Source organism: Salvelinus sp. IW2-2015, linkage group LG31 (genome assembly GCF_002910315.2).
Source record: "Salvelinus sp. IW2-2015 linkage group LG31, ASM291031v2, whole genome shotgun sequence".
In the NCBI taxonomy this organism is placed as follows: domain Eukaryota; kingdom Metazoa; phylum Chordata; class Actinopteri; order Salmoniformes; family Salmonidae; genus Salvelinus; species Salvelinus sp. IW2-2015.
The window spans coordinates 5,882,189-5,908,255 of NC_036870.1; the positions used below are offsets into that span (position 1 = coordinate 5,882,189).

General features: G+C 42.4%; 2 protein-coding genes across 3 annotated transcripts in view; one reads left to right on the forward strand and one right to left on the reverse strand.

Annotated features, from left to right (window-relative positions):
• LOC111955469 (choline transporter-like protein 4) overlaps positions 1-15,622 on the forward strand; it is a 39,545-nt gene extending 23,923 nt beyond the window's left edge. Inside the window, exons 4-22 of the mRNA XM_070436275.1 lie at positions 128-206; positions 521-620; positions 2,198-2,329; positions 4,486-4,552; positions 6,877-6,991; positions 7,509-7,592; positions 8,379-8,491; positions 9,970-10,095; positions 10,268-10,367; positions 10,577-10,669; positions 10,808-10,910; positions 11,101-11,363; positions 12,240-12,334; positions 12,439-12,542; positions 12,690-12,763; positions 12,919-12,989; positions 13,139-13,233; positions 13,314-13,398; positions 13,519-15,622. Of these exons, the coding sequence (XP_070292376.1) occupies positions 128-206; positions 521-620; positions 2,198-2,329; positions 4,486-4,552; positions 6,877-6,991; positions 7,509-7,592; positions 8,379-8,491; positions 9,970-10,095; positions 10,268-10,367; positions 10,577-10,669; positions 10,808-10,910; positions 11,101-11,363; positions 12,240-12,334; positions 12,439-12,542; positions 12,690-12,763; positions 12,919-12,989; positions 13,139-13,233; positions 13,314-13,398; positions 13,519-13,637 (2,018 nt within the window). The 3' untranslated portion in view covers positions 13,638-15,622. The remainder of the gene's footprint in view (positions 1-127; positions 207-520; positions 621-2,197; positions 2,330-4,485; positions 4,553-6,876; positions 6,992-7,508; positions 7,593-8,378; positions 8,492-9,969; positions 10,096-10,267; positions 10,368-10,576; positions 10,670-10,807; positions 10,911-11,100; positions 11,364-12,239; positions 12,335-12,438; positions 12,543-12,689; positions 12,764-12,918; positions 12,990-13,138; positions 13,234-13,313; positions 13,399-13,518) is intronic.
• LOC111956118 (E3 ubiquitin-protein ligase RNF5) lies at positions 15,470-25,591 on the reverse strand. 2 transcript variants are annotated; one of them, XR_011474467.1, is made up of 7 exons: positions 25,121-25,591; positions 22,637-22,655; positions 21,835-21,947; positions 21,688-21,742; positions 21,238-21,349; positions 20,776-21,138; positions 15,470-20,740 (listed from the first exon to the last, which is right to left on the reverse strand). XR_011474467.1 is itself a non-coding variant. In XM_023976559.2 (6 exons), the coding sequence occupies exons 1-6, from the start codon at positions 25,327-25,329 to the stop codon at positions 21,038-21,040; spliced, it is 609 nt and encodes a 202-aa protein (XP_023832327.1). In that variant the 5' UTR covers positions 25,330-25,591; the 3' UTR covers positions 15,470-21,037. The 2 variants fall into 2 exon arrangements, 1 of the variants encoding a protein (XP_023832327.1); XM_023976559.2 differs by having other exon boundaries at positions 15,470-21,138.
• Positions 25,592-26,067: the final 476 nt, after the last annotated feature.

Below are 26,067 nucleotides of genomic sequence, written 5' to 3' on the forward strand. Positions count from 1 at the left end.
TGACCCCAAACTTTTGAATGGTAGTGTATGTTAATTTGCTCTTGTATTATTTGACTGTGGTAAATGTATTGGGGTCCCCACCTCCCTGTTTAGRTATTGATGTGTTTTGCCTTTATATTTCCACCAGCCTGGCTTTATGGTGATCCCCGACATGTYCTCTACCCACGGAACTCTACCGGAATGTTCTGTGGCATCGGGCTCAATAAGTAAGGACCTCTCTGGGGTCCGTGATGTGTTTGAACTTGAAATCCTTTATGAMCCAAGTATAATTTTATTCAGAAGTTTAGAAGACTTGAGGCTATGTAATGTGAATTTACTAATCATGCATTTTTGCCATAAATGCAACAGATAAAAGTGGAAAATCTGGCCAATCCAGTCAGACATGTCATCTGSGTTAATAATTCAATCTTGGCATGCCTCACTATACAGTATATTGAACTGTCATATTATATATTTCATTCACAATGCATAGTTAGGATTCTGTGAGTACAATACAAACTGTTACATTTTCCTTTCCCAGAGCTCAACCCAGTGTGTTCTACTTTGACATACTGAAATGTGTCACATCAATCAACATCATGGCCGCCACCCTTAATGGGTTACAGTGCCCCACCACACAGGTACAGTAACATCACACCATAATGTTCTAGTTTCTAAGGCTAATGTCAGGAGTAAWAAGGAACTCTGTGCACATCTACAATGTCCCATTGTGTGCGAGTTTGTGTGTTCCTGGGTCAAATTGTATTTTATATGTAATGTCTTCACCAACCCGTTCATACAAGTTCTCTTCTATTTAATTTTTATTTGTGTGAGGCCTTTTTCTTATGGTCTCTACATCCCAAAATGTYATGTGTATCTGCATATCGTTGCTACAATAATGATCCCCGTTACACATTCTGTATACTTCTGGCCCTTCTTTGGACACTGTGTTAACAACCCTACAGACGAGCTTCATTTGCCATACAACTCTCCTGCCGTGGCCTCAATTGCCCTCTTAAATTACAAGTAAAAACGAAATGCAGCTTCTCAACCCGATCGCTGCCTGCACCTTTCGCCCGCCCGTCCAACATTCACTACTCTGGATGGTTCTGAACTCTAGAATATTGGACAACTACACTACCTAGGTGGTCTGGTTAGACTGTAAAAACTCTCGTTCCAGACTCGCACTCAAACATCTCCCCAATCCAAAATTAAATCTTAGAATTGGCCTTCCTATTTTGCAACCAAAGCATCCTTCACTCATGCTGCCAAACATACCCTTGCTAAAACCTGACCATCTACGACCTCGACTTCGGCGACTGTCATTTACAAAATAAGCCTCCAATACCCGTACTCAATAAATTGAATTGCCAGTCTATCACAGTGCCATCCGTTTTTCACCACAACCCCATATATAACCACCACTCTGCGCCACCTGTACGCTCTCGTGCCTAGCCCTCGCTCAGACTCGGTTCGACAAACCCACTGGGCTCCAGGTCATCACCAGAGACCCCTGCTAGGTACACAGTCCCTCCTTATCTCAGCTCGCTCGTCACCGCATAGCAGCACTCACCCGTAGCACGCGCTCCATCAGGTATATCTCCACTGAGGTCACCCCCAAAACCCAGAGTCTTCCTTTGGCCTGCCCTTCTCCTTCCAGTTCTCTGCTGCCAATGACTGGAATGAACTACAAAAATATCTGAAACTGGAAACACTTAACTCCCTCACTAGCTTTAAGCACCAGCTGTCAGAGCAGCTCACAGATTACTGCACCTGTACATAGCCCATCTATAAATTAGCCCAAACAACTACCTCTCCCCCTACTGTATTTATTTATTTTGCTCCTTTGCACCCCATTATTTCTATCTCTACTTTGCACATTCTTCCACTGCAAATCTACCATTCCAGTGTTTTACTTGCTATATTGTATTTACTTCGCCACCATGGCCTTTTTTTTGCCTTTACCTCCCTTCTCACCTCATTTGCTCACATTGTATATATACTTATTTTTCTACTGTATTATTGACTGTATGTCTGTTTACTCCATGTGTAACTCTGTGTTGTTGTATGTGTCGAACTGCTTTGCTTTATCTTGGCCAGGTCGCAATTGTAAATGAGAACTTGTTCTCAACCTGCCTACCTGGTTAAATAAAAACATCTGGGACAGGCATCAGGTTTCAGTCACAATGTGAATACCTCTTAATTCCTCACCCTGCAGGTGTGTGTGGAAAAGTGCCCAGATGTGTTCTGGGCTCTCAATCCTATTGCCTACTTACCGAATGCCAAGCCACAAGACTACTTCAACCAATCACTCTGCGTGTCATCCTTTGATCTAGCAAGAACTACACTGGTAAGTCCCATCCATTTGCTTGGAGCTAACTCTGCTAATTACACTGCTGGGTGATTTTAAAAAGTCATAGTCAATTGATTAATAATACTCTTAGCAAAAAAAAATCTTGAATTTACAATATGTAGAATCTATGAGATTAGAAAGATTCAGAACTTTTCTGAAACATCACAGCACAGTTGAAAAATATATTTCAAATATAAATCAGGGCTAGGGGAAAATATATTTTTTATTTATATATACAGTACAAGTCAAGTTTGGACACACCTACTCATTCAAGGGTTTTTCTTTATTTTGACTATTTTCTACATTGTAGAATAATAGTGAAGAAATCAAAACTGAGATAACATATATGGTATCATGTAGTAACCAAAAAAGAGTTAAACAAATCAAAATATATTTAACATTTGAGATTTCTTCAAAGTAGCCACACTTTGCCTTGATGACAGCTTTGCGTACTCTTGGCATTCTCTCAACCAGCCTCATGAGGTAGTCACCTGGAATGCATTTCAATTAACAGGTGTGCCTTGTTAATTTGTGGAATTTCTTTCCTTCTTAATGATTTGGAGCCAATCAGTTGTGTTGTGACAAGGTAGAGCTGGTATATACAGAAGATAGCCCTATTTGGTAGAAGACCAAGTCCATATTATGGCAAGAACAGCTCAAATGAGCGAAGAGAAACAAAAGTCCATCATTTACTTTAAGAACATGAAGGTCAGTCAATCTGGAACATTTCAAGAACTTTGAAAGTTTCTTCAAGTGCAGTCACAAAAACCATCAAGCGCTATGATGAAACTGGCTCTCATGAGCACCGCCACTGGAAAGGAAGCCCAGAGTTACCTCTGCTGCAGAGGATAAGTGCATTAGAGTAAACTGCACCTCAATGCAGTTTGCAGCACTAATAAAATTCTTCACAAGAGTCAAAGTGAAGACACCATCTCAACATCAACTGTTCAGAGGACTCTGTTGAGGCCTTCATGGTTGAATTGCTACTACTAAAGGACACATATAGAGAAGAGAGCTTGCTTGGGCCAAGAAACATGAGCAATGACATTAGACTGGTGGAAATCTGTCCTTTTGGTCTGAGTCCAAATTTGAGAAATTCTGGTTCCAACCGCTGTCTTTGTGAGATGCAAGAGTAGGTGAACGGATGATCTCTGCATGCGTGGTTCCCACCGTCAAGCATGGAGGAGGAGGTGTGGGGGTGCTTTGCTGGTGACACTGTCAGTGATTTAGAATTTAGAATTCAAGGCACACTAACCAGCTGGCTACCACAGCATTTTGCAGTAATACACCATCCCATCTGGTTTGCGCTTAGTGGGACTATTAATTTGTTTTTCAACAGGAAAATGACTCAAAACACACCTCAAGACTGATTAAGGGCTATTTGACCAAGAAGGAGAGATGGTGCTACATCAGATGGCCTGGCCTCCACAATCACCCGACCTCACCCAATGAGTTGGTTTGGGATGAAGTTGGGCACAGAGTGAAGGAAAAGCAGCCAACAAGTGCTCAGCATATGTGGGAATCCTTCAAGACTGTTGGTAAAGCATTCCTCATGAAGCTGGTTGAGTGAAATGCAATGCTGAGAATGCAATGCTAGAGTGTGCAATGCTGTCATCAAGGCAAAGTGGTGGCTACTTTGAAAATCATAAAAATATATTTGATTTGTTTAACCTTTTTTGGTTACTACATGATCCATATTGTTATTCATGTTGATTCTTCACTATTATTCTACAATGTAAATGTAAAATAAGAAAAACCCTTGAATGAGTAGGTGTCCAAACTTTTGACTGGTACTGTGTGTATGTGTATGTATATGTGTGTGTGTATATATATATATATATATTATCGGAGATTGGAAATTATGCGGACAATTACATTGATGGAAACAACAATCTTATCTGCAATATTAAAGCTGATCTGCCTCATTAATTTGTTTTATTAATACATTTTTAAAAGTTCCGTCCTATAACTACGGAGGATTTGTAAATTCAACTTATTTCTTCAAATAGGCTTTCATTGATCATGGTTTTCAGTGACTCCTCAAAACCTTTGGACTGTCTTTTGGAAATCGATTTAACTGGAGGGTTTTCCTAGTTGTTTTTTTACTCTGAATATCCAAAATTAGTAGTTTAACCTTTTTTTCTTTACCTCAGAAAGTTAAGGAAATTGTGGATCAAGAGCTGTGTCCGTTCTTCTACACTCCTACAATTTCTGGTGAGTGTTCCTTGCTTTTTTCATATTCACTTTCATAATTACATACAGTGCATTCAGTCCCATTTTCAGTCCCATTGACTTTTTCCACATTTTGTTACGTTACAGCCTTGGATAAAAAAAAAAATCCTCATCAATCTAACACACAATTAACCCATGATGAAAAGCAAAAACAGGTTTTTAGAAATGTTTGCAAATGTATTAAAAATATAAACCAGATACCTTATTTACATAAGTAGTCAGACTCTTTGCTGCAATCCTGTTCCCAATGATCATCCTTGAGATGTTTCTACACAACTTGATTAGAGTACACCTGTGGTAAATTCAATTGATTGGACATGATTTGGAAAGGTACACACCTGTCTATATAAGGTCCCACAGTTGACTCTGCATGTCGGAGCATATATCAAGCCATGAGGTCGAAGGAATTGTCCGTAGAGCTCCGAGACAGGATTGTGTCAAGGCAAGATCTGGGGAAGGGTACCAAAACATTTCTGCAGCATTGTGGTCCCCAAGGACACAGTGGCCTCCATCATTTCTTAAATGGAAGAAGTTTGAAACCACCAAGACTCTTCCTAGAGCTTGCTGCCCGGCCAAACTGAGCAGTTGGGGGAGAAGGCGCTTGGTAGTCACTCTGAAAGCTCCAGAGTCCCTCTGTGGAGATGGGAGAACCTTCCAGAGGAAAAACCAGCCCTCCACCAATAAGGCCTTTATGTAGAGTGGCCAGATGGAATCCACTCCTCAGTAAAAGGCACATGACACCCCCGCTTGGAGTTTGAACAAAGCCATCTAAAGGACTGACTATTAGAAACAGATTTTCTGATCTGATGAAACCAAGATTGAACTCTTTGGCCTGAATGCCAAGTCACATGTGGAGGAAACTGGAACCATCCCTACGGTGAAGCATGGTGGTGGCAGCATCATGCTGTGGATGTTTTTCAGTGGCAGGGACGGGAGACTAGTCAGGATCGAGGGAAAGATGAACGGAGCAAAAGTACAGAGATCCTTGATGAAAACCTGCCTCAGACTGTGCCTCACGGTGCGTAAGCGCTGTGGCGAGGGTTCACCTTCCAAACAGGACAACGACGCTGAGCAACAGCGCAAGAGAACAGCAGGAGGCATCGGGAGAAGTCTCTGAAGTCTTGAGTGGCCAGCTAGAAGCCCGGATTACCCTGATCAAACTCCTGGAGCACGTGAAAATAGCGTGCGGCGACGCTCCCACATCTGACCTGACAGAGCTTGAGAGGATCTGCAAGAGAAGAATGGGAGAAACTCCCAAATACAGGTGTGCCAAGCGTGTAGCATCATACCCAAGAAGACTCGAGGCTGTAATCGCTGCCAAGGCCTTGAAAAAAGTACTGAGTAAAGGGTCTGAATACTTTTGTAAAATGTGATATTTAGTTTTATGATTATTCTTTTATGAATTTGCTAACATTTTTAAAAAACCTGTTTTTGCTTTTTCATTATCAAATCAAATGAATTAATAGTCGTTAATCAGCTGATATCTCAAAGTGCTGTACAGAAACCCAGCAAAACTCCCACAAGAAAAGAACCGAGTGAAGGCAAGTGTAGAGGATGGATTGTAGGTGGCTAAAAAACTCCTAGAAAGCTCCAAACTGAAGAACCTAGAGAGGAACAGGCTGAGGGGTGGCCATTTCCTCTTCGTGGCTGTGCCGGGTGGAGATATAATACAGAGACATAATTTGCCAAGATGTTCTATCGTCTCTCGCTCCTGCTGTCTCTAGAGAGTTGAAACAGCAGGTCTGGGACAGGTAGCAGTCCGGTGAACAGGTCAGGGTTCCATAGCGCAGGCAGAACAGTTGAAACTGGAGCAGCAGCACGGCCAGGTGGACTGGGGACAGCAAGGAGTCATCATGCCAGGTAGTCCTGAGGCATGGTCCTAGGGCTCAGGTCCTCCGAGAGAAAGAGGAGAATTAGAGAGAGCATACTTAAATTCACACAGGACACCGGATAAGACAGGAGAAGTACTCCAGATATAACAAACTGACCCTAGCCCCCCGACCACATAAACTGCAGCAGTAAATACTGGAGGCTGAGACAGGAGGGGCAGTGGAGACACTGTGGCCCATCCGATGATACCCCCGGACAGGGCCAAACAGGCAGGATATAACCCCACCACCCATTATGGGGTATTTTGTGTAGATTGAGGGGGGAAAACGATTTAATACATTTTGAATAAGGCTGTAACAGAATGTGGAAAAAGTCAACGTGTCTGAATATTTTCCGAATGCACTGTAATCTAGAAGTCGTTAAATATAAACATTTCAAATGAATTATGTTTTCTTTTTATATTTTTCTTTAGTGCTGGGAAGTATCCTGTGTAACTGATGTTACAGCTCTGAAAAATATTCCTAATGACTTTGCCAATACGTGGGGCTTGCCATCAAGCATCAATGATACAGTCAATGGCATCGGGAACGCAAAAGGGTAGGGGGTGTTGTGTGTGTGTGTGTGTCAAAAGTTTAGATGCACCTACTCATTCAAGGATTTTTTTATTTTTTTATTTTTTAACATCACAGCACAGTTGAAAAATATAAATCAGGGTTAGGGGAAAATAATAAAGGAACATTTATTTTATTTATATTTACAGTACCAGTCAAGTTTGGACATAGCTACTCATTCAATGGTTTTTCTTTATTTTAAAAATTATTTTCTACATTGTAGAATAATAGTGAAGACATCAAAACTATGGTTACTACATGATTCCATATGTGTTATTTCAAACAAATGTTAAACAAATCAAATATATTTAACATTTGAGATTCTTCAACAGCCACCCTTTGCCTTGATGACAGCATCTTCAACCGTTATAAATTCTGTTAACAAAATCGTCCCTGCTTTTGTCTTAATTTATCCTGTAGTACTCTTCATCGTGCTGTTTTCTGTCAAAGACATTGTCAGTAATTACTAGCATTAACATGTCTTTTCCCTGTGTGTCTTGTAGTGACATGGTAAACAGCTTCAAAGCCAAGGAGATTGGAGTGAGAATCTTTGAGGACTTTGCGTCATCATGGCAGTGGATCATCGCGTGAGTCTCTCTCGGGTTCATTTTCACCTCTCATCAGACCACCCCCTACACCAGTTACTTGTCAATGCACAATTTTCCAGTGTGCTGTGGTATTAGAACAGGAGAMACCAGAGAAGTTTGCATGGTCGCTCTATCGTTCACGTTACACTTAATACATTTAACTTATTAAATATGAGATTGCTGCAGATAGAAGCTAACATTGATAAGAGATGGCATGCTTATTAGGGCCGGGACGATACCARTATTACTGCAAGGAAACAAAACACGAAGCGGATTTCACTTTAGGAAAACGGCCCTAATGTTGGAAACAAACATCATTATGTTGTCATCTAGTCACATTTTTATATATTTTTCAAGCTACAGCACACAATATTTGACATACAGACAGTTTTTAAAGGACCGACGAGCTTGGTCTGCTTCGTGTTTTCATTTTTGCCAAGAAAAGAATATTGCCATACTGGTATCGTCACAGCCCTAATGCTAATGACGCTAAGTGCTTATAAAACTGGACAAACCTGTAGGTGTCAAAGTGTGTTTTACCTGTATCAGACCCATATCTTTAGATACATGGCTTTGCCATGTATATCTGGTGGCTTGATACATATTTACAAATCACTTAAGTCAATTATGTAATAATCCTTAATCTGTGACTTATATTTTAATAATGACCAGAAATGTCTCTTTCGAATTTTTGTTTTCCTCCACCTCCTTTTAACTTTATCCTCTCTCCGCTCTTCCAATCCACTCTCTTACCCAGCTATGTTCCTCTCTCCTCTCCTCCCYCAGTKCACTGGTCATAGCCATGGTGGTCAGTTTTCTGTTCCTCCTTCTGTTGCGGTTTATCGCCCCTGTTATGGTCTGGGTTCTTATATTTGGAGTGTTGGCAGTAGGTGCCTATGGTAAGTCATTGATAATAACAGGTGTGGTAACAATATGTCTACTWGCATGTATGTAGTGTACTCTCTCTAGTAGGTCTAAACACACATGACACACAAAAGTATGTGGACACCTGCTCGTTGAACATCTCATTCCAAAATCATGGGCATTAATGTGGAGTTGGTCCCCCCTTTGCTGCCAAAACAGCCTCCATTCTTCTGGGAAGGCTTTTCACTARAAGTTGGAACATTAATGCARGGACTTGCTTCCATTCAGCCACAACAGCATTAGTGAGGTCGGGCACTGATGTTGGGCAATTAGGCCTGGCTCGCAGTCGGCGTTCCGATTCATCCCTAAGGTRTTTGATGGGGTTGAGGTCGTGGCTCTGTKCWGGCCAGTCAAGTTCTTCCACACYGATCTGGACAAACCATTTYTGTATGGACCTCGCTTTGTGCACGGGGGCATTGTCATGCTGAAATAGGAAAAGACCTTCCCCAAACTGTTGCCACAAAGTTGGAAGAACAGAATTGACTAGAATGTCATTGTATGCTGTAGCGTTAAGATTTCCCTTCACTGTAACTAAGGGGCCTAGCCCGAACCATGAATAACAGCCCCAGACCATTATTCCTCCTCCACTAAACTTTACAGTTGGCACTATGTATTGGGGCAGGTAGCGTTCTCCAGGCATCTGCCAAACCCAGATTCGTCCGTCGGACTGCCAGATGGTATAGTGTGATCCATCAYTCCAGAGTCCAATGGCGGCGAGCTTTACACCACTCCAGCCTACGCTTGGCATTTCACATGGTGATCTTTGGCTTGTGTGCGGCTGCTCGGCTGTGGAAACCCATTTCATAAATCTCCCGACAAACAGTTCTTGTGCTGACGTTGCTTCCAGAGGCAGTTTGGAACTCGGTAGTGAGTGTTACAACCGAGGACAGACGATTTTTGCATGCTACGCGCTTCAGCACTCGGCGGTCTCGTTCTGGGAGCTTGTGTGGACTACCACTTCGCGGCTGAGCCGTTGTTGGCCCTAGAAATTTCCACTTCACAATAACAGCACTTACAGTTGACCGGGGCAGCTATAGACATTTACATTTACATTTAAGTCATTTAGCAGACGCTCTTATCCAGAGCGACTTACAAGTTATAGCAGGGCAGACATTTGACGAACTGACTTGTTGGAAATGTGGCATCCTATGACAGTGCCACGTTGAAAGTCACTGAGCTCTTCAGTAAGGCCATTCTATTGCCAATGTTTGTCTATGGAGACTGCAATGGCTTGTGTGCTCATTTTATACACCTGTCAGCAATGAGTGGGGCTGAAAAACCGAATCCACTAATTTGAAGCTGTGTCCACATACTTTTGTAATATATAGTGTATGTAGTTCACATTGGTTTAAGAACATGGACTTTTCAGGGTGGTTAAAGTGTTTTTTTTTTTCTGCCGCGCTCTGCTTGCCTGCCTGCAAATCTGTCTGTCTGCAAATCTGTCTGTCTGTAGGCATATATCACTGCTGGTGGGAGTATGACAACTACAGAAAGTCGACTGTCTCCATCACTGACATAGGCTTCACCACCGACTTCAAGGTCTACCTTCAGGTCAAGGAGACCTGGCTGGCTTCTGTGAGTCTGATATTACACATGCTAATTTTATGTCTGTTTTTCTTCTGTACACAGACTGACAGACATTCCTTTCTGATGACAACTTTGTACCATTGTGTTGTACCATTGTGTTGACCTATCTACTTCCTCCCTACATCTCTTTCTTTTTTCTTTTCTTTTCTTTCTTTCTCGCTCAGTGATAATCCTGTCTGTGGTAGAGGGCATTCTTCTCCTGACCTTGATTCTTTTTGCGGTCCAGAATCCTCATCGCATCGCTCTCATCCAGGAGTCCAGCAAGTGAGTCATGTTAGATATATGAGCCAGGATTACACATACTGGCCCACACCACCACACACACACACACACACACACACACACACACACCACACACACACACACACACACACACACACAACAACATGTATTGTGACAAATATTCTACCAATATTGAGATACACCTAACCTTTTCAGCACACGTCCTGTAACTATGTCACTCTCTTTCACAGGGCTGTCAGTCACATGATGTCTACGCTGTTCTATCCTCTCATCACCTTTGTTYTCCTGGTGGTGTGTGTGGCCTATTGGGGCATCACTGCTCTGTATCCTCTCAGTCATTTAAATATTTGTGGGTATTTACACTGCCTATTATAGTTTTATGACAAAAGGTCTGTTTTGTATCTGTGTTCCAGTCTACAAACTCCACGGTATCGTTAACCCACTTAACAGAGGTTGTTTAGGTATCTGGCCACTTCAGGTATTCCAGTGTACAAAGTGGTGGCTCTCAACTCTACTCAGGATAACTGTGGCCAAATCAGCGGCAATGAGACCTGTGACCCACAGGTAAGTGTCCATGATTAACTTTGACCCCATAGAGATGCATGCAGAAAGCCCAACTCAGAAATACAGAAAATGTGCCTTAGTTCAGCCGTCTACTTAAAAAAAAAAAAAAAAAAAAATGTTTGACCCCTTTCCATCTCTCCATTCATCTCATCCCTTCCTCTTTCATCTCTCCCCCTTATCTTTCCCTCAGACATTTTACAACTCTACAGACTACTCGTGGTGCCGATCGGCGCGCTGCATCTTCATCAAGTACAACAACGAGGGCCTGCTGCAGAGGAACCTGTTCTACCTGCAGATCTACAACGTGGTGGCCTTCCTGTGGTGCGTCAACTTTGTCATCGCCATGGGCCAGTGCAGCCTGGCYGGGGCCTTCGCCTCCTACTACTGGGCCTTAAACAAGCCCTCGGACATCCCCACCTTCCCCCTKTCCCAGGCCTTCATCCGCACAATACGGTAAGGGAGTAGACAAACACTTCAACAGTAGGGGTGTGGTGGTGCCTTTCCTTGCCTGGCCACTAGAGGGTCCACAGACCATATACTGAGTGTACAACTATTAGAAACACCTTCATTATACTGAGTTGCACCCCCTTTTGCCCTCAGAACAGCCTCACTTTGTCAGTGCATGGACTCTACAACTTGTCAAAGTGTTCCACAGGGATGCTGGCCCATGTTAACTCCAATGCTCCAAGTTGGCTGGATGTCCTTTGGGTGGTGGACCATTTTTGATACACACGGGAAACTGTTGATCGTTGCAGTTCTTTTTATTTTTTATTTAACCTTTATTTAACTAGGAAAGTCAGTTAAGAACAAATTCTTATTTACAATGATGTCCTACCGGGGAACAATGGGTTAACTGCCTTGTTCAGGGGCAGAACGACAGATTTTTACCTTGTCAGCTCGGGGATTCGATCCAGCAACCTTTCGGTTACTGGCCCAACGCTCTAACCACTTTTTGACACTCAAACCGGTGTACCTGGCACCTACTACCATACCGCGTTCAAAGGCATTTAAATATTYTGTCTTCCACATTCACACTCTGAACGGCAGACATACACAATCCCATGTCTCAAGGCTTACAAATGCTTCTTTAACCTGTCTCCTCCCCTTCATCTACACTGATTTGAAGTGGATTTAACAAGTGACAGCAATAAGGGATCATTGCTTTTACCTGGATTCACCTGGTCAGTCTGTCATGGAAAGAGCAGGTGTTCCTTATATTTTGTACACTCTGTAATCTGAGCCAGAATCAAATGTTGTATTTTGTTAGCTTTCCATTCAATTAACTCCCTCTCTCCCCCTATGTCTATGTTTCTTTCTTGTTTCTYTTAGATACCATGTTGGCTCCCTGGCATTTGGTGCTCTGATCCTCACCCTCATCCAGATAATCCGGATCATCCTGGAGTACCTGGACCACAAGACCAGAGGTAAGGCTGGAGACCGCCTTGGACTTCCCTTAAACTGTTATTATTATCCGATTCAAACATGTAATCGCTCTATTATATATGTATATGTGTCTCTTTCTCTCTAGCGGCTCAAAACCCCTGTTCTCGGTTCCTCATGTGCTGTCTGAAGTGTTGCTTCTGGTGTCTGGAGAAGTTCATCAAGTTCCTCAATAGAAACGCCTACATCATGGTCAGTCTCCACTACGTCACCATAACATCATCACATATACCTGTTAACTCCAAGTCCCTGTCAGTCAATCTCGCTCAGTTCCCCCAGTATAGAATATTTCTGGTAGGCTAAGGCTAKGTGTCTAATACACACCTCTTTTTTCCACAGATTGCCGTATAYGGAAAAAACTTCTGTGTCTCYGCTAAAAACGCATTCATGCTTCTAATGAGGAACATTGTCAGGTACAGTATGTGCTCTAGTAATGGTTGGTATGCCTGTGGGAAGGTGTAGACTTGTTTTTCCCTCTTACATAAGAACATTTTGCATGGATTTGATTGACTGCTGTGGAACCAAAGCAGGTGGGGATGTGTTTGCCTGACTGTGCCTCTCCACTCAGGGTGGTGGTGCTAGATAAAGTGACGGACCTGCTGCTGTTCTTTGGGAAGATGCTAGTGGTGGGAGGAGTAGGTAAGAGGACAACATMATTATTATGGTGTTAGCATTGGTGGTAGTTCTGAATGGGAGCTCCTTTGGTGCATTTTACAGGCCAGAAGTGTGATTGGATAACCGGTCTAAATGATTCTTTAACCAATCCTCCTCTACTCTTCTCTTCTCAGGTGTCCTGGCCTTCTTTTTCTTCTCTGGCAGAATAAGACTACCAGGCAGCAATTTCCATACTGAAATGCTCAACTATTACTGGATGCCCATTATTGTAAGTGAGTCATATATACAGGTAATTAAATGTGTGTTAGAGAAAGAAATTGACAGTGTTSTATGTCTTGGTGGTAACAGGTGGTTGTGGTGGGAGCATACCTCATTGCTCATGGATTCTTCAATGTGTACAGCATGTGTGTGGACACACTTTTCCTCTGCTTCTGTGAGTAGAGCACCTCCAACAACAAATATTACTGTATCAAATACTGAACACTCATGCATTACATTGTTACATATCTTACTTCATTGCACAACATTTTTTTTTTCTCTCCCTTTCTCACAGTGGAGGACTTGGAGCGACATGACGGAACGATGCAGAAGCCATATTACATGTCCAAGAACCTGATGAAAATCCTCAATAAAAAGAACAGGGGACCTAAAAATGGCAAAGGAAAGGATTGATGAAATGGTGCCTTTAGACGAATTAGAGCCACAGTTACTTTCAATATCCTAGAAACATCACAACATCCGAGAAATATGACCTTTTTTCTTTCAGCCTTATCACTCCTTCTGTTTTCCCCCTTCTGACATGTCAAAGTTGACCCATAATGGATCACTTTTTTGCACTTTCAACTTGAGATTACATGTATGTGTCCACGCTTATGAGTGTGATTAGATATTTTCTTAAATTCCAGCTACTCCTTCTAACTTACCAAAACTCTAACCAAAATCAAATGTTTATTCTCTCCCAGTGCTTATTTGTTTTCAGAAAATATACCTTTTTCTCAAGTGAGCAAATTATTTATTAGATATAGAAATCGTCGCCATAACTGTTTTAAATACTTTTTATGATCCTCAGTACTCCGTATATTGTTTCAGTTTAAGGTCTCTGTTAGTTTATTTGTTAAAGTAACACTCAGTTTTATGATTCTATATTTTTTTTAGATGTTATGTAATATTGTAGATATTTTTTAAACATTTTATTGTAATTATGATTATATCTAACACTTTATTCAAATGTTTTCCCATGCTGACATCACTCCTGTATATTGCCTTGCGCAGTGATGGATTGCTCTACAGGAATATACCTCTGGTTTATTTCACACATCAGCTTGAATCAGTGGTGCATATGTGACCTTCTGAAAATCTTGAGACACTTGCAGGCTGCAGCCCCTTGTACATGGGAGCTGAAGACAAAGCTCTCTTTAGCAGAACTAATAGCAAGTCAGGTATGAGGTGTCTCAACGTGATCTGAGCATTTCCTATTATTCTGTACGTAAATCCGAGACACTCCATTTAGTATGATATGTAATGTTTCGAATGGTATGTGTTTATTTGTGGCTCGCTTACATCCAATTAGTATATTTTGCAAAATGTACAATATGTTACGAATTCCAATTTGTTGTTGCTAATGTTTAGGTGGCTAACGTTAGTCAGCTATCTCTAGTGGATAAGGTTAGGTTAAAGGGTTAGCTAACATGCTAAATAGTTGCTAATTAGCTAAAATGTTACTTGTCCGYGATGAGATTCGAACACGCAACCTTTGGTTTGCTAGACGTTCACGTTATACGCCCACCCACCCTATTTTAGTTTTTGCCTTAAGTAACCTTCTGTCTTATCATACTAACTTAAGTGTCCCGGATGTAAGTTTACTATATTACGTCTAGTCTGAGACCAGTCTGGTCCCCTAATTCTATTCTTATTAAGTATGGACCCTGGAACAAATCAAATTCAGTCTAGAGTGAGCACATCCATCCATTTGGCTGCACGCACTCAACACAACTACAGTACTTTCAGTTGTCAAGTATCAATGTTAATTTACCTCACATACTGTACTACCCAATATGTCATAATCTCACTACATTCCTCAACCTTTTGTCTCCTGAGACCCAGAGAGGGAATGCATGTGGGAGTTTGCAGTCATGTGTTGTATCATGTGATCTACTAAAGACTAATCACGTGATCATTCAACAGTCCAGTACAAGAGCAAGTGCCTCWACTGTTGAGCCAAATTCTAGTAGCATTACAGCAATGTAATGCTACTAGAACAGTGGGGGTAAACAACCTGTGCAACCAGTTCTGTTAATCATATGATCATCTCGACTGCAAGCATAGTAATAGATGGGATACACCTGATCCAGCTAATTTAGGTTACAATGAAGCTGAGTATTTTATTCTTGACATAGATCTAGTGTGTTCTTTGTGGTTGAATGAATCCCATCTGTGGCTAGCCCATTGCCTTCCACAATTCAGCATATTTGGACATTTCATAAACTGAGACAACACCGGCCACATTAAATGTATTAAACAACTATTTATTCAGACAGCAGGAAAACAATTTCCAAAGCTCTGTGACCATTTGGTTTTGCACAATGTCTCACTGTTGCACAAGACTTAATACAAATGTAATTTATATTTTTTGTCAAAATAAACTAATACAAATGCTTCGCTTGATCAGACAGTGATATGCAAGAAATTACAACCTGTACCCCCCCCATCTACCACTTTGTGCCCTTCCTTTCCTCAACCCCTTGCATGGCTGGTGTTTAAGGTGCTACAGAGTTCTTGGACACTTGATCTTGAGCCCATTTCATATACTTCACAGGAGTTGTATCATAATTAAATGGGTAGGGTGAAATAGGAGTTAGTTTCCTTTTCATACACTGCTCACTCGCCTCTGGTTGGCTCATATGTGCATCATATGCAATAGATTGTACCATTCAGTGAGCGTCGTACGAGTACAAAAGAGTAACTTGTCTTTCACTAGTGGAAGAGGGGGACTCGGCCACATGTCAGGTTGCCTGGTTAAACCTGAGGTCTCTCACATCTTGTCTCAATCCCATGGCTGGTCGTTCAGAAAAAGGTAAAAACAGCATTTACAATATTCATATATACAAATATATACACACACCCAACCACAGACCGATACACACAAACACAATCAGGAGAAACACTCATTGCAATAGAAATAAGATAATAGTCCATGTCACATTGGGAACAGTTCATGTTTCTCACCGCATGTTATTTTCTTGGCTGCAGATGATAATAACAAATACTCATTCTGACTTGGGTCAAAAAGGCTCTGGCAAACACTGTATTGACTTCTGCACCTGGGCCGTGTTCAGTAGGCACAAAGCGGAATAAAACAGTGAACTGAAACAGTCCTGAATTTGTCCAATAAACACATGTTGCAACATGTTTTTTAATGAATGTGACCCTGCTGTCATCTTTTCCTGTGCAGCACTGTGCCCAGCAACAAAACCCCCAGGGCCAGTTTTTCAGAACATTTAATCCAGATCGAATGATCCTGTGTTCAATTCAATTCCAGATCATTTTGCTTTGTAGATTTAAATGTTACAAAAACTGTCCCCAGACTATTTGCTCATATGTGGCCAATTCTCCACAAAGCACAACTGTACACAATACAATACTGCCCACTCCAGTCTTCCCATACACTATCCTCATGACTCTTTATCATATAGGTTAACAGACTAACACTATTGTAAAGAACTCTTAAATATAATCTTAAATTATATCCACTATACAGTGCATTTGGAAAATATTCAGACCCCTTCTTCCACATTTTGTTACAGCCTTATTCTAAAATTGATAAAATAATTTTTCCCCCCTCATCTACACACAATAACCCATGACAAAGCAAAAACAGGTTTAGAAATTTTAGCAACTGTATTCAAWAAAACAAAACTTATTTGCATAAGTATTCAAACCCTTTGCTATGAAACTCGAACTTGAGCTCAGGTGCTTCCCATTTCCATTGATCATCCTTGATGTTTCTGCAACTTGATTRGAGTCCACCTGTGGTAAATTCAATTGATTGGACATGATTTGGAAAGGCACACATCTGTCTATAAAAATRTCCCACAGTTGACAGTGCATGTCAGAGCAAAAACAAACTCAGGAGGTCGAAGGAATTGTCCATAGAGCGCCGAAACAGGATTGTGTCGAGGCACAGATCTGGTGAAGGATACCAAAACATGTCTGCAGCATTGAAGGTCCTCAAGAACATAGTGGCCTTCATTTTCTTAAATGGAAGAAGTTTGGAACCACCATGACTCTTCCTAGAGCTTGTCGCCCTGTCAAACTAAGCAATCGGGGGAGAAGGGCCTTGGTCAGGGAGGAGACCAAGAACCCGATGGTCACCGACAGAGCTCCCGAGTTCCTCTGTGGAGATGGTTGTCCTTCTGGAAGGTTCTCCCATCTCTGCAACACTCAACCAATCAGGCCTTTATGGTAGAGTGGCCAGACGGAAGCCACTCCTCAGGAAAAGGCACAGGACAGCCCGCTTGGAGTTTGCCAAAAGGCACCTAAAGGACTCTCAGACCATGAGAAACAAGATTCTCTGGTCTGATGAAACCAAGATTGAACTCCTTGGCCTGAATGCCAAGCGTCACATCTGGAGGAAACCTGGCACCATCCCTACGGTGAAGCATGGTGGTGGCAGCATCATGCTGTGGCAATATTTTTCAGCATCAGGGACTGGGATACTAGTCAGGATCGAGGGAAAGATTTACAGAGCAAAGTACAGAGATCCTTGATGAAAACCTGCTCCAGAGCGCTCAGGACCTCAGACTGGGGCGAAGGTTCACCTTACAATAGGACAACAACCCTAAGCACAAAGCCAAGACAATGCAGGACTGGCTTYGGGACAAGTCTCTGAATGTCCTTGAGTGGCCCAGCCAGAGCCCTGACTTGAGCCTGATCGAGCAATTATGGAGACCAGAAAATAGCTGTGCAGTGATGCTCCCCATCCAACCTGGATCTTGAGAGGATCTGCAGAGAAGAATGGGAGAAACTCCCCAAATACAAGTGTGCCAAGCTTGTAGCGTCATACTCAAGAACACTCAAAGTATCCCTTTAATATGATGGACAAAACACCAGAGGTGTCAAATATTCCATGGTGCTTCAACAAAGTACTGAGTAAAGGRTTTGAATACTTATGTAAATGTGATACTTTTTTTTTTTCTTTAACAAATTTGCAAATATTTCTAAAATGTTTTTGCTTTGTCATTATGGGGTATTGTGTGTACAGTCGTGGCCACAACTTTTGAGAATGACAAATATTAATTTTCTACAAAGTCTGCATGATGTCAATTAGCATGTTATGAAAAGTGATCAGATGAATTGCAAAGTCCCTCTTTGCCATGCAAATGAACTGAATACCCCAAAAACATTTCCACTGCATTTCAGCCCTGCCACAAAAGGACCAGCTGACATGTCAGTGATTCTCTCGTTAACACAGGTATGAATGTTGACGAGGACAAGGCTGGAGATCACTCTGTCATGCTGATTGAGTTTGAATAACAGACTGGAAGCTTCAAAAGGAGGGTGGTGCTTGGAATCATTGTTCTTCCTCTGTCAATCATGGTTACCTGCAAGGAAACACGTGCCGTCATCATTGCTTTGCACAAAAAGGGCTTCACAGGCAAGGATATTGCTGCCAGTAAGATTGCACCTAAATCAACCATTTATCGGATCATGAAGAACTTCAAGGAGAGCGGTTCAATTGTTGTGAAGAAGGCTTCAGGGCGCCCAAGAAAGTCCAGCAAACGCCAGGACCTTCTCCTAAAGTTGATTCAGCTGCGGGATCGGGGTAACACCAGTACAGAGCTTGCTCAGGAATGGCAGCAGGCAGGTGTGAGTGCATCTGCACGCACAGTGAGGCGAAGACTTTTGGAGGATGGCCTGGTGTCAAGGGCAGTAAAGAAGCCAATTCTCTCCAGGAAAAACATCAGGGACAGACTGATATTCTGCAAAAGGTACAGGGATTGGACTGCTGAGGACTGGGGTAAAGTCACTTTCTCTGATGAATCCCCTTTCCGATTGTTTGGGGCATCCTGAAAAAAGCTTGTCTGGAGAAAACAAGGTGAGCGCTACCATCAGTCCTGTGTSTSWYKCMAACAGTAAAGCATCCTGAGACCATTCATGTGTGGGGTTGCTTCTCAGCCAAGGGAGTGGGCTCACTCACAATTTTGCCTAAGAACACAGCCATGAATAAAGAATGGTACCAACACATCCTCCGAGAGCAACTTCTCCCAACCATCCAGGAACAGTTTGGTGACGAACAATGCCTTTTCCAGCATGATGGAGCACCTTGTCATAATGCAAAAGTGATAACTAAGTGGCTCGGGTAACAAAACATCGATATTTTGAGTCCATGGCCAGGAAACTCCTCAGACCTTAATCCCATTGAGAACTTGTGGTCAATCATCAAGATGCGGGTGGACAAACAAAAACCCACAAATTCTGACAAACTCCAAGCATTGATTATGCAAGAATGGGCTGCCATCAGTCAGGATGTGGCCCAGAAGTTAATTGACAGCATGCCAGGGCCGATTTCAGAGGTTTGGAAAAGGGTCAACACTGCAAATATTGACTCTTTGCATCAACTTCATGTAATTGTCAATAAAAGCCTTTGAAATGCTTGTAATTATACTTCAGTATTCCATAGTAACATCTGACAAMAATATCTAAAGACACTGAAGCAGCAAACTTTGTGGAAATTAATAGTGTCATTCTCAAAACTTTTGGCCACGACTGTAGATTGAGAAAAATTATTGAATCCATTTTAGAATAAGGCTGTAACAAATTGTGGAAAAAGTGAAGGGGTCTGAATACTTTACGAATACACTGTAGCTCTAATCCACATTATTAGGTCTGTCTTCTCTATATGACTTCACAGTGCAATGGCAGTTTGTTAAGATTATATATAAAGTTGTTAGTGTACCCATCTGTACACTAGTCTAAAGAATATTCATAAATTGGGTTCGTAAATCTACGGACAAATTATTTAATCAGTTAAATTGTAAACAGGAATATCCAAATACATTTTCCCCAAATTGTACTTGACGGTGATACGTTACTCTTTGGCCTGGAAAAAAGTGGCTATAGTGATTAAAGAAAAACATTTATGTTATCAGGTAAATCCCATTCTCACCCTCCCTTAAAACTCAAACAAGCTCTAATATTTGGGGAATTAAACCTGAAATTCCTCCAAGAGGCAAAAACAAGTAATTCCATTTTGTCTAAATAGTTCTACGTTAACCATATATTACATAGGTTTTGTGGTGCAGTAAAATTACTTAGATCATCCCCTAACTTACTATTAAATCATTCCAATCATTTAATATTGACTATCCACCAGTCCCATCCCTGAAAGTCAGCCAGCCGCCCCACCCCTGTGTGTGTGCGCATTTATGTACAAATTCCACAGAAAGAGGGCGATAGTGTCTTCGCTTTACTCACCCTCGTGCTTGGGTATCATCCACCACCAGAGTGGTGTCTCAGTGTACTCTCCCTATCCAAGTGAGTCTCRTAAATCATTTGGGGGATACACAAATCTTTGACTGGTTTGTGTTTCCTGAACTAGATAGCTCTTGCTAAGAGTGGACCGCCAGTCATTACATTTAACATTTACATTTAAGTCATTTAGCAGACGCTCTTATCCAGAGCGACTTACAAATTGGAAAGTTCATACATATTCATCCTGGTCCCCCCGTGGGGAATGAACCCACAACCCTGGCGTTGCAAGCGCCATGCTCTACCAACTGAGCCACACGGGACCGTGTGGTCATCCCACCACCACCCATCTATAGTCTAAAGCAGAGGTGTCAAATATTCCATGGAGGGCCTGGTGTCTTCGGGTTTTTGTTTTTTTCCTTTAAATAAAGACCTAGGCAGCAGGTGAGGGGAGTTATTTCCTAATTAGTGACCTTAATCCATCAATCAAGTACAAAGGAAGAGCAAAAACCCACAGACACTCGGCCACTATTGAGTAAGTCSGTCGTTCCTGGTGTTTTGACGTGTGTATGAGTGTGGGCACCTTTCCTTTCCCTCCCTCTCCCTTACACACTCAGCAGCCAGAAGAAGAAGAAGATGGCCACAAACAGGAAGAGAGAGTCCTGCCAGTTGTTGCCGTTGCCTTGGTGATCGGCTGCATATGCGTCTGGGGGAACAGTGATAACATTGCAATGACTAGCCAACAGCTATCGCATCAAGGAATAAATGGATGGTTGGGTGTGTTTGTTTGTATGTGTGTGTGTACCTGCTCTGTGGTAGGGGTCGTTGGTGTTGAAGACTGTGGTGAAGAAGCCGAAAGGGAAAGCACCGATCCCAAAGGACATGTGGAAGCCATTGTCCCCAAACCCCTGGAAGGTCTGCAAGAAGAGGAAAGAAAGGAATAGTGGTCTCTCATTACAAATAGAGTGAACACACAAAATAACCATGTAATAAACATCATATTAAAAGGATACTTCGGGATTTTGGCAATGAGGCCCTGTATCTATTTCCCCAGAGTCCGATGAACTCGTGCATACCATTTTTATGTCTCTTTGTTCAGTATGAAGGAAGTTAGAGGTAGTTTTGCGAGCCAATGCTATCTAGCRTCAGCGCAATGACTGGAAGTCTCTGGGTATCTGCTAGAATGATAAAATACCGAAGTATCCCTTTAAACATCAATTAAAATGTAAGCGATGAAGAGGAGAGGAAGACTCACCCCTCTGCTCTCTGGCTCTGTTCTCTGTCCCGGAGGACGAGGCGGAGTTTTCAACCTGGATGACGAAACACCAGTTAACCAATGCAGTTTCTCAGTGTCACACGTTCACAAATACGCACACTCAGACTCAAAAAACACACAGTGTACCTGGGGTCCTCTTGGCTGGAGCTTCCTCTGCCGTAGAGGGGGATGACTTTCTCTCTGCTGATGCCTGCTTTACACACAGGACACTGCTGTTGGCTGGGCCGCGTCTCCAACCACTGACACAGACCGAGGAGGGAGAGAAAGAGGGATCATATGACAGGTGAGACAGAAGCCATACCGTACCGTCTGTTCAATACCGTCAGTCTATTGGCATGCACTGACTTAGATCTACCGTGTGTGGCACGCTGCACTATGTGCTGTTCTGTGTTATGTAGAAGGATGAGTCAATATACTGTAGTAGAATGAATTATTTAAACAATTTAAATTGGGGGAGAAAAAAAAACTCCACATTATACCTTGCACTTTCTGTGTCGGTAATATAAGAGAGTTGTGCAATATAGCACAAAACACTGTCAAATACAAACAGCTGGGTACACAAGGCACTGAAGGCAGTAGTGTGGACACTATTCTATCAACAGCGTCAGCGCAGTAACTAATGAACGAAAAACCTTGATTCTCAAAGGAGAAGGATATGCAATACTAGGCATGGTGAAATGTACGTCACAGCTAGTGCTATAATCTAAAGCGCCGCAAAGACAAAAAGGGGGTTCACATAAAACACTGGTGTTATGAATGGGAGCTTGAGAACATTCTCAACTTTAAGCTGCACTGAGTCAACTGACTGACCAAGGTGGTCTCAGGTCATGTCATCGGACTGGGAGCTGGTTTCAACCAGTAGAAAAAGTGTYGCCTAATATTTACCACCACGGTGAAACTAAAGACAACTTTAAAATGGCATACTTACTTGATGAAGGCAGGGCCAGCTGTGAAAGAGAGAAGGAGAAAGATTAGTGTGGGTATTATGAATGGCGTCACCTAGAAACATGGTGACATTTGGAGCAACCTCCTAGCGGCCTACTTCATCGAGTCTGAATTGAGACACAGAGATTCTCAATTGCATATTCCTCGCATCCTCGCTCTTCGCCTCCTTCTCAAAACCCATTGGATGAGAAAGCTGAGGTCCCGCCCCTCTGACCTTCTCCTCCAATGGGTTTTGAGAAGGTGGTGAGGAGAGAAGACGCAAGGAGTATGCAATTGAAACTCTCCCATAGGCCTAGTTAGTGTGCTAGATTTTGGAATCCATATTCACCTTATTTTCCAGTAGGCCCCCCCCACCTACAGGGCGCATCTGGTTACCCTGTTCTGACCTTAACGATGTGAGTGATTAAAATCATCCGGGATCCCCATCGCTAATGTTAATTAGCTCCATTGGTCATCGCTTGTTTGCACAGTCTCGCCTCGCTGCTGGCCAGATTAATGCATTGTGGGAGAGAAGGATGGTACATGTACAGTAACACGGCACAGGTGTGGCATATCAAGAAGCTGATTAAAAAAAGCATGATCCTTACACATGTGCACCTTGTGCTGGGGACAATAAAAGGACACTCTAAAATGTGCAGTTGTGTCACACAACATCACAGATGTCTCAAGTTGAGGGAGCRTGCAATTGACATGCAGGACTGTCCACCAGAGTTGTTGTCAAAGAATCAAATCATTTTTCTACCATAAATTGCCTCCGTTATTTTAAAGAATTTGGAAGTACGCCCAACCGGCCTCACAACCGCAGACCACGTGTAACCACGCCAGCCCAGGACCTCCACATCCGGCTTCTTCACCTGCTGAATCGTCTGAGACCAGTCAATCCGACAGCTGATGAAACTGAGGAGTATCTGTCTGGAATAAAGCCCTTTTGTGGGGGAAAAACAAATTCTGATTGGCTGGGCTAGGCTAGGCTCCACAGTTGGTGGGCCTATGTCCTCCCAGACACAACCACGGCTGCACCCCTGCCCAGTCATTTGAAATCCATAGATTAGAGCCTAATTAATTAATTTAAATTGACTGATTTCCTTATATGAACTAACTCAGTAAAATCGTTGAAATTGTTGCGTCTATATTTTTGTTCAGTATACATAAAATATCTAGTTATATTTTTCAGTTAAGTAATATGTCTTCCATCAAGTCTCATTGATCAACTGGATTGGAGTTTTTTTTTTCTGTCGAGGACAGTCTATTCTTACTCCTCTATAGTGACAGTGCCTCTGACACCAATCCCACTCTTAACCCCGGAGATGTGACTGAACTCCACACGAATGAGTCAATGCATGTTTACATTACAAACAATGCAACCGTAGCCAACAACTTTGCAGAAACTTGAAGGTCAACGCCTGCTGTTTGTAATACATGATTCAGGCGGCAATATTGGGAAAATCTAAACCAGTGATGACATGTGCTTAGTAAAAATCAATGATTGTTTAGTGTGAGTCACCAAAGTTATCCATTGCGCAGTGTCTATTAGTTATTAATACACCCAACGCAGAAACTCAACCACTGACTGAGTTCCATGCAGCAACCAGGTGTGTACCAGAGAGGCATTCTCTGTTACATTGCAAACGTCAGATTGATACATTGTTGCTGTTGCTGGTGCACAGGTGAAGCTGGAATGGGACATGAATCAAGTTCCATAAGCATGATTTTGGCAAGATGCTGATGGCTAGGCAACTAGGCTACTTCCAATAATGGACTAAAGAAGCCTAACGTTACTCCTTATAGACCAATGAATGACCTTACACATTCTGTAGCCTGGGTACCAGTCTCTTTAGGTAACCCACTCCGTGTACTCCATGTCATGTGCCCATGGCAAGGAGTGGAACGTAAGATAAAGAGACTGGCCCTCAGAAAAGCGAATAGGTTCTGGAAGCCAAAACAGCTAAATACTCCATCTAAACGTGAATCGATTCTCATTTGCGGTACTGTTCTAGAAACATAAATCACTCTACTTTCATATCACACAAAAAAACTAAATGTAACATACAAACTGTAAATTGAATGAATGTTAATAAAATGTGCGAACATTTTTGTAAAGGCATGAGCATACACCATTGTCAAATCCACTTTATTTCGATGGGTTGGCTAATGTATGAAGCTCAGGCAATCAACAACACTCATTCATGATTAACATTCGCTATTACCTAGACCTCCAAGTTGGCCATCTTGCTTTCTAGCTAGCTAACATTTAACTATATAAAATAAGCCTTGTGCATGCATTTGTCATCGACGTGTGGGTGTGAACCAACAAACAACCTGCTTGTTATCGTAGAGAAACTAGCTAGCTGGAATTTGTTAAAAAGATAAACAAGGCAATGTCAGATGACTAGGTATGTAAGCAAGCTGCTAGCAGCATACAACATTCCCTACTCGACGATTGATCAAAAGTATCCCCGCCTCGTACCAGAACAAGTGCCCGCACAAACTGATGACAGCGTCCCTTGCTGTGTCCAAACAAATGTTGCACTCGAATGTGGCCCGATCTGACTTGCGTTCTGCCTCTCCGCCGCTTCCTCCCGGGCCATCGCGCTCGTTGCTGTTCTCACCATCCGGGAACCCTCCTCTACTTGCGGGCCCGTCGTCACTCGAGGACCAGGGATCCGCGGCCGCCATAATTGTTTACTGAAAAAGTAATAACTCCGCCAGACGAGAGCTAGCTTCGAGATTTCACCGTACCTGTGCACCACCCCGCCCGTTTCCGTAAAAAAAATAAACAACTGGGAGGAGTTTAAAGGTCCTGATCAGTCATTCGGATTCCCATTGTAAAATAGACGTTTGTGACTGAAATATATGCTAAAAATATAAGAAAACTCGATTTTTCTCCCGTGGCTAACTACCAGAGAGTTTTAAAAACAGGCTGAGTGGGTGGGGAGTTTATATTGATGACTGGCAGCTCTATGAAACGCCTATGTGAAGGATGCAGTGAGCAGTGTTGCAGTAATACACAAAGCAACTCACACAACATTGAAATTGCAAATCTCCCATTTGGCATGTCTTGTGTGATGCGATTCACAGAAGTGCTGACTGATGTGTTGACATACCGACTGCATCAGAGTTTTAAACGACCCCCTTTCCCTTTTGGTCCATGCTGGTTGAAGACCTAGCTACCCAGACACATTTTTATTTATTTAACTAGGCAAGTCAGTTAAGAACAAATTCTTATTTACAATGACGGTCTACACAGGCCAAACCCGGACGACGCTGGGCCAATTGTGCCGCATATGGGACTCCCAATCACGGCCGGATGTGATGCAGCCTGGATTCGAACCAGGTACTGCAGTGACTGCAGTAACTTTATGATCAAACTTAAAAAATGTAGAAGCAACAGTATTTTTCATACTTTGGTCATCA

Coding starts and splice junctions, on each gene's coding strand:
- LOC111956118 (XM_023976559.2), bottom strand. CDS start 25,329: ATGGCGGCCGCGGATCCCTGGTCCTCGAGTGACGACGGGCCCGCAAGT. Junction 21,743..21,834: donor TCCAGCCAAGAGGACCCCAG/GTACACTGTGTG, acceptor TTCGTCATCCAG/GTTGAAAACTCCGCCTCGTC. Junction 21,139..21,237: donor CGACCCCTACCACAGAGCAG/GTACACACACAC, acceptor CTGTTCCCCCAG/ACGCATATGCAGCCGATCAC.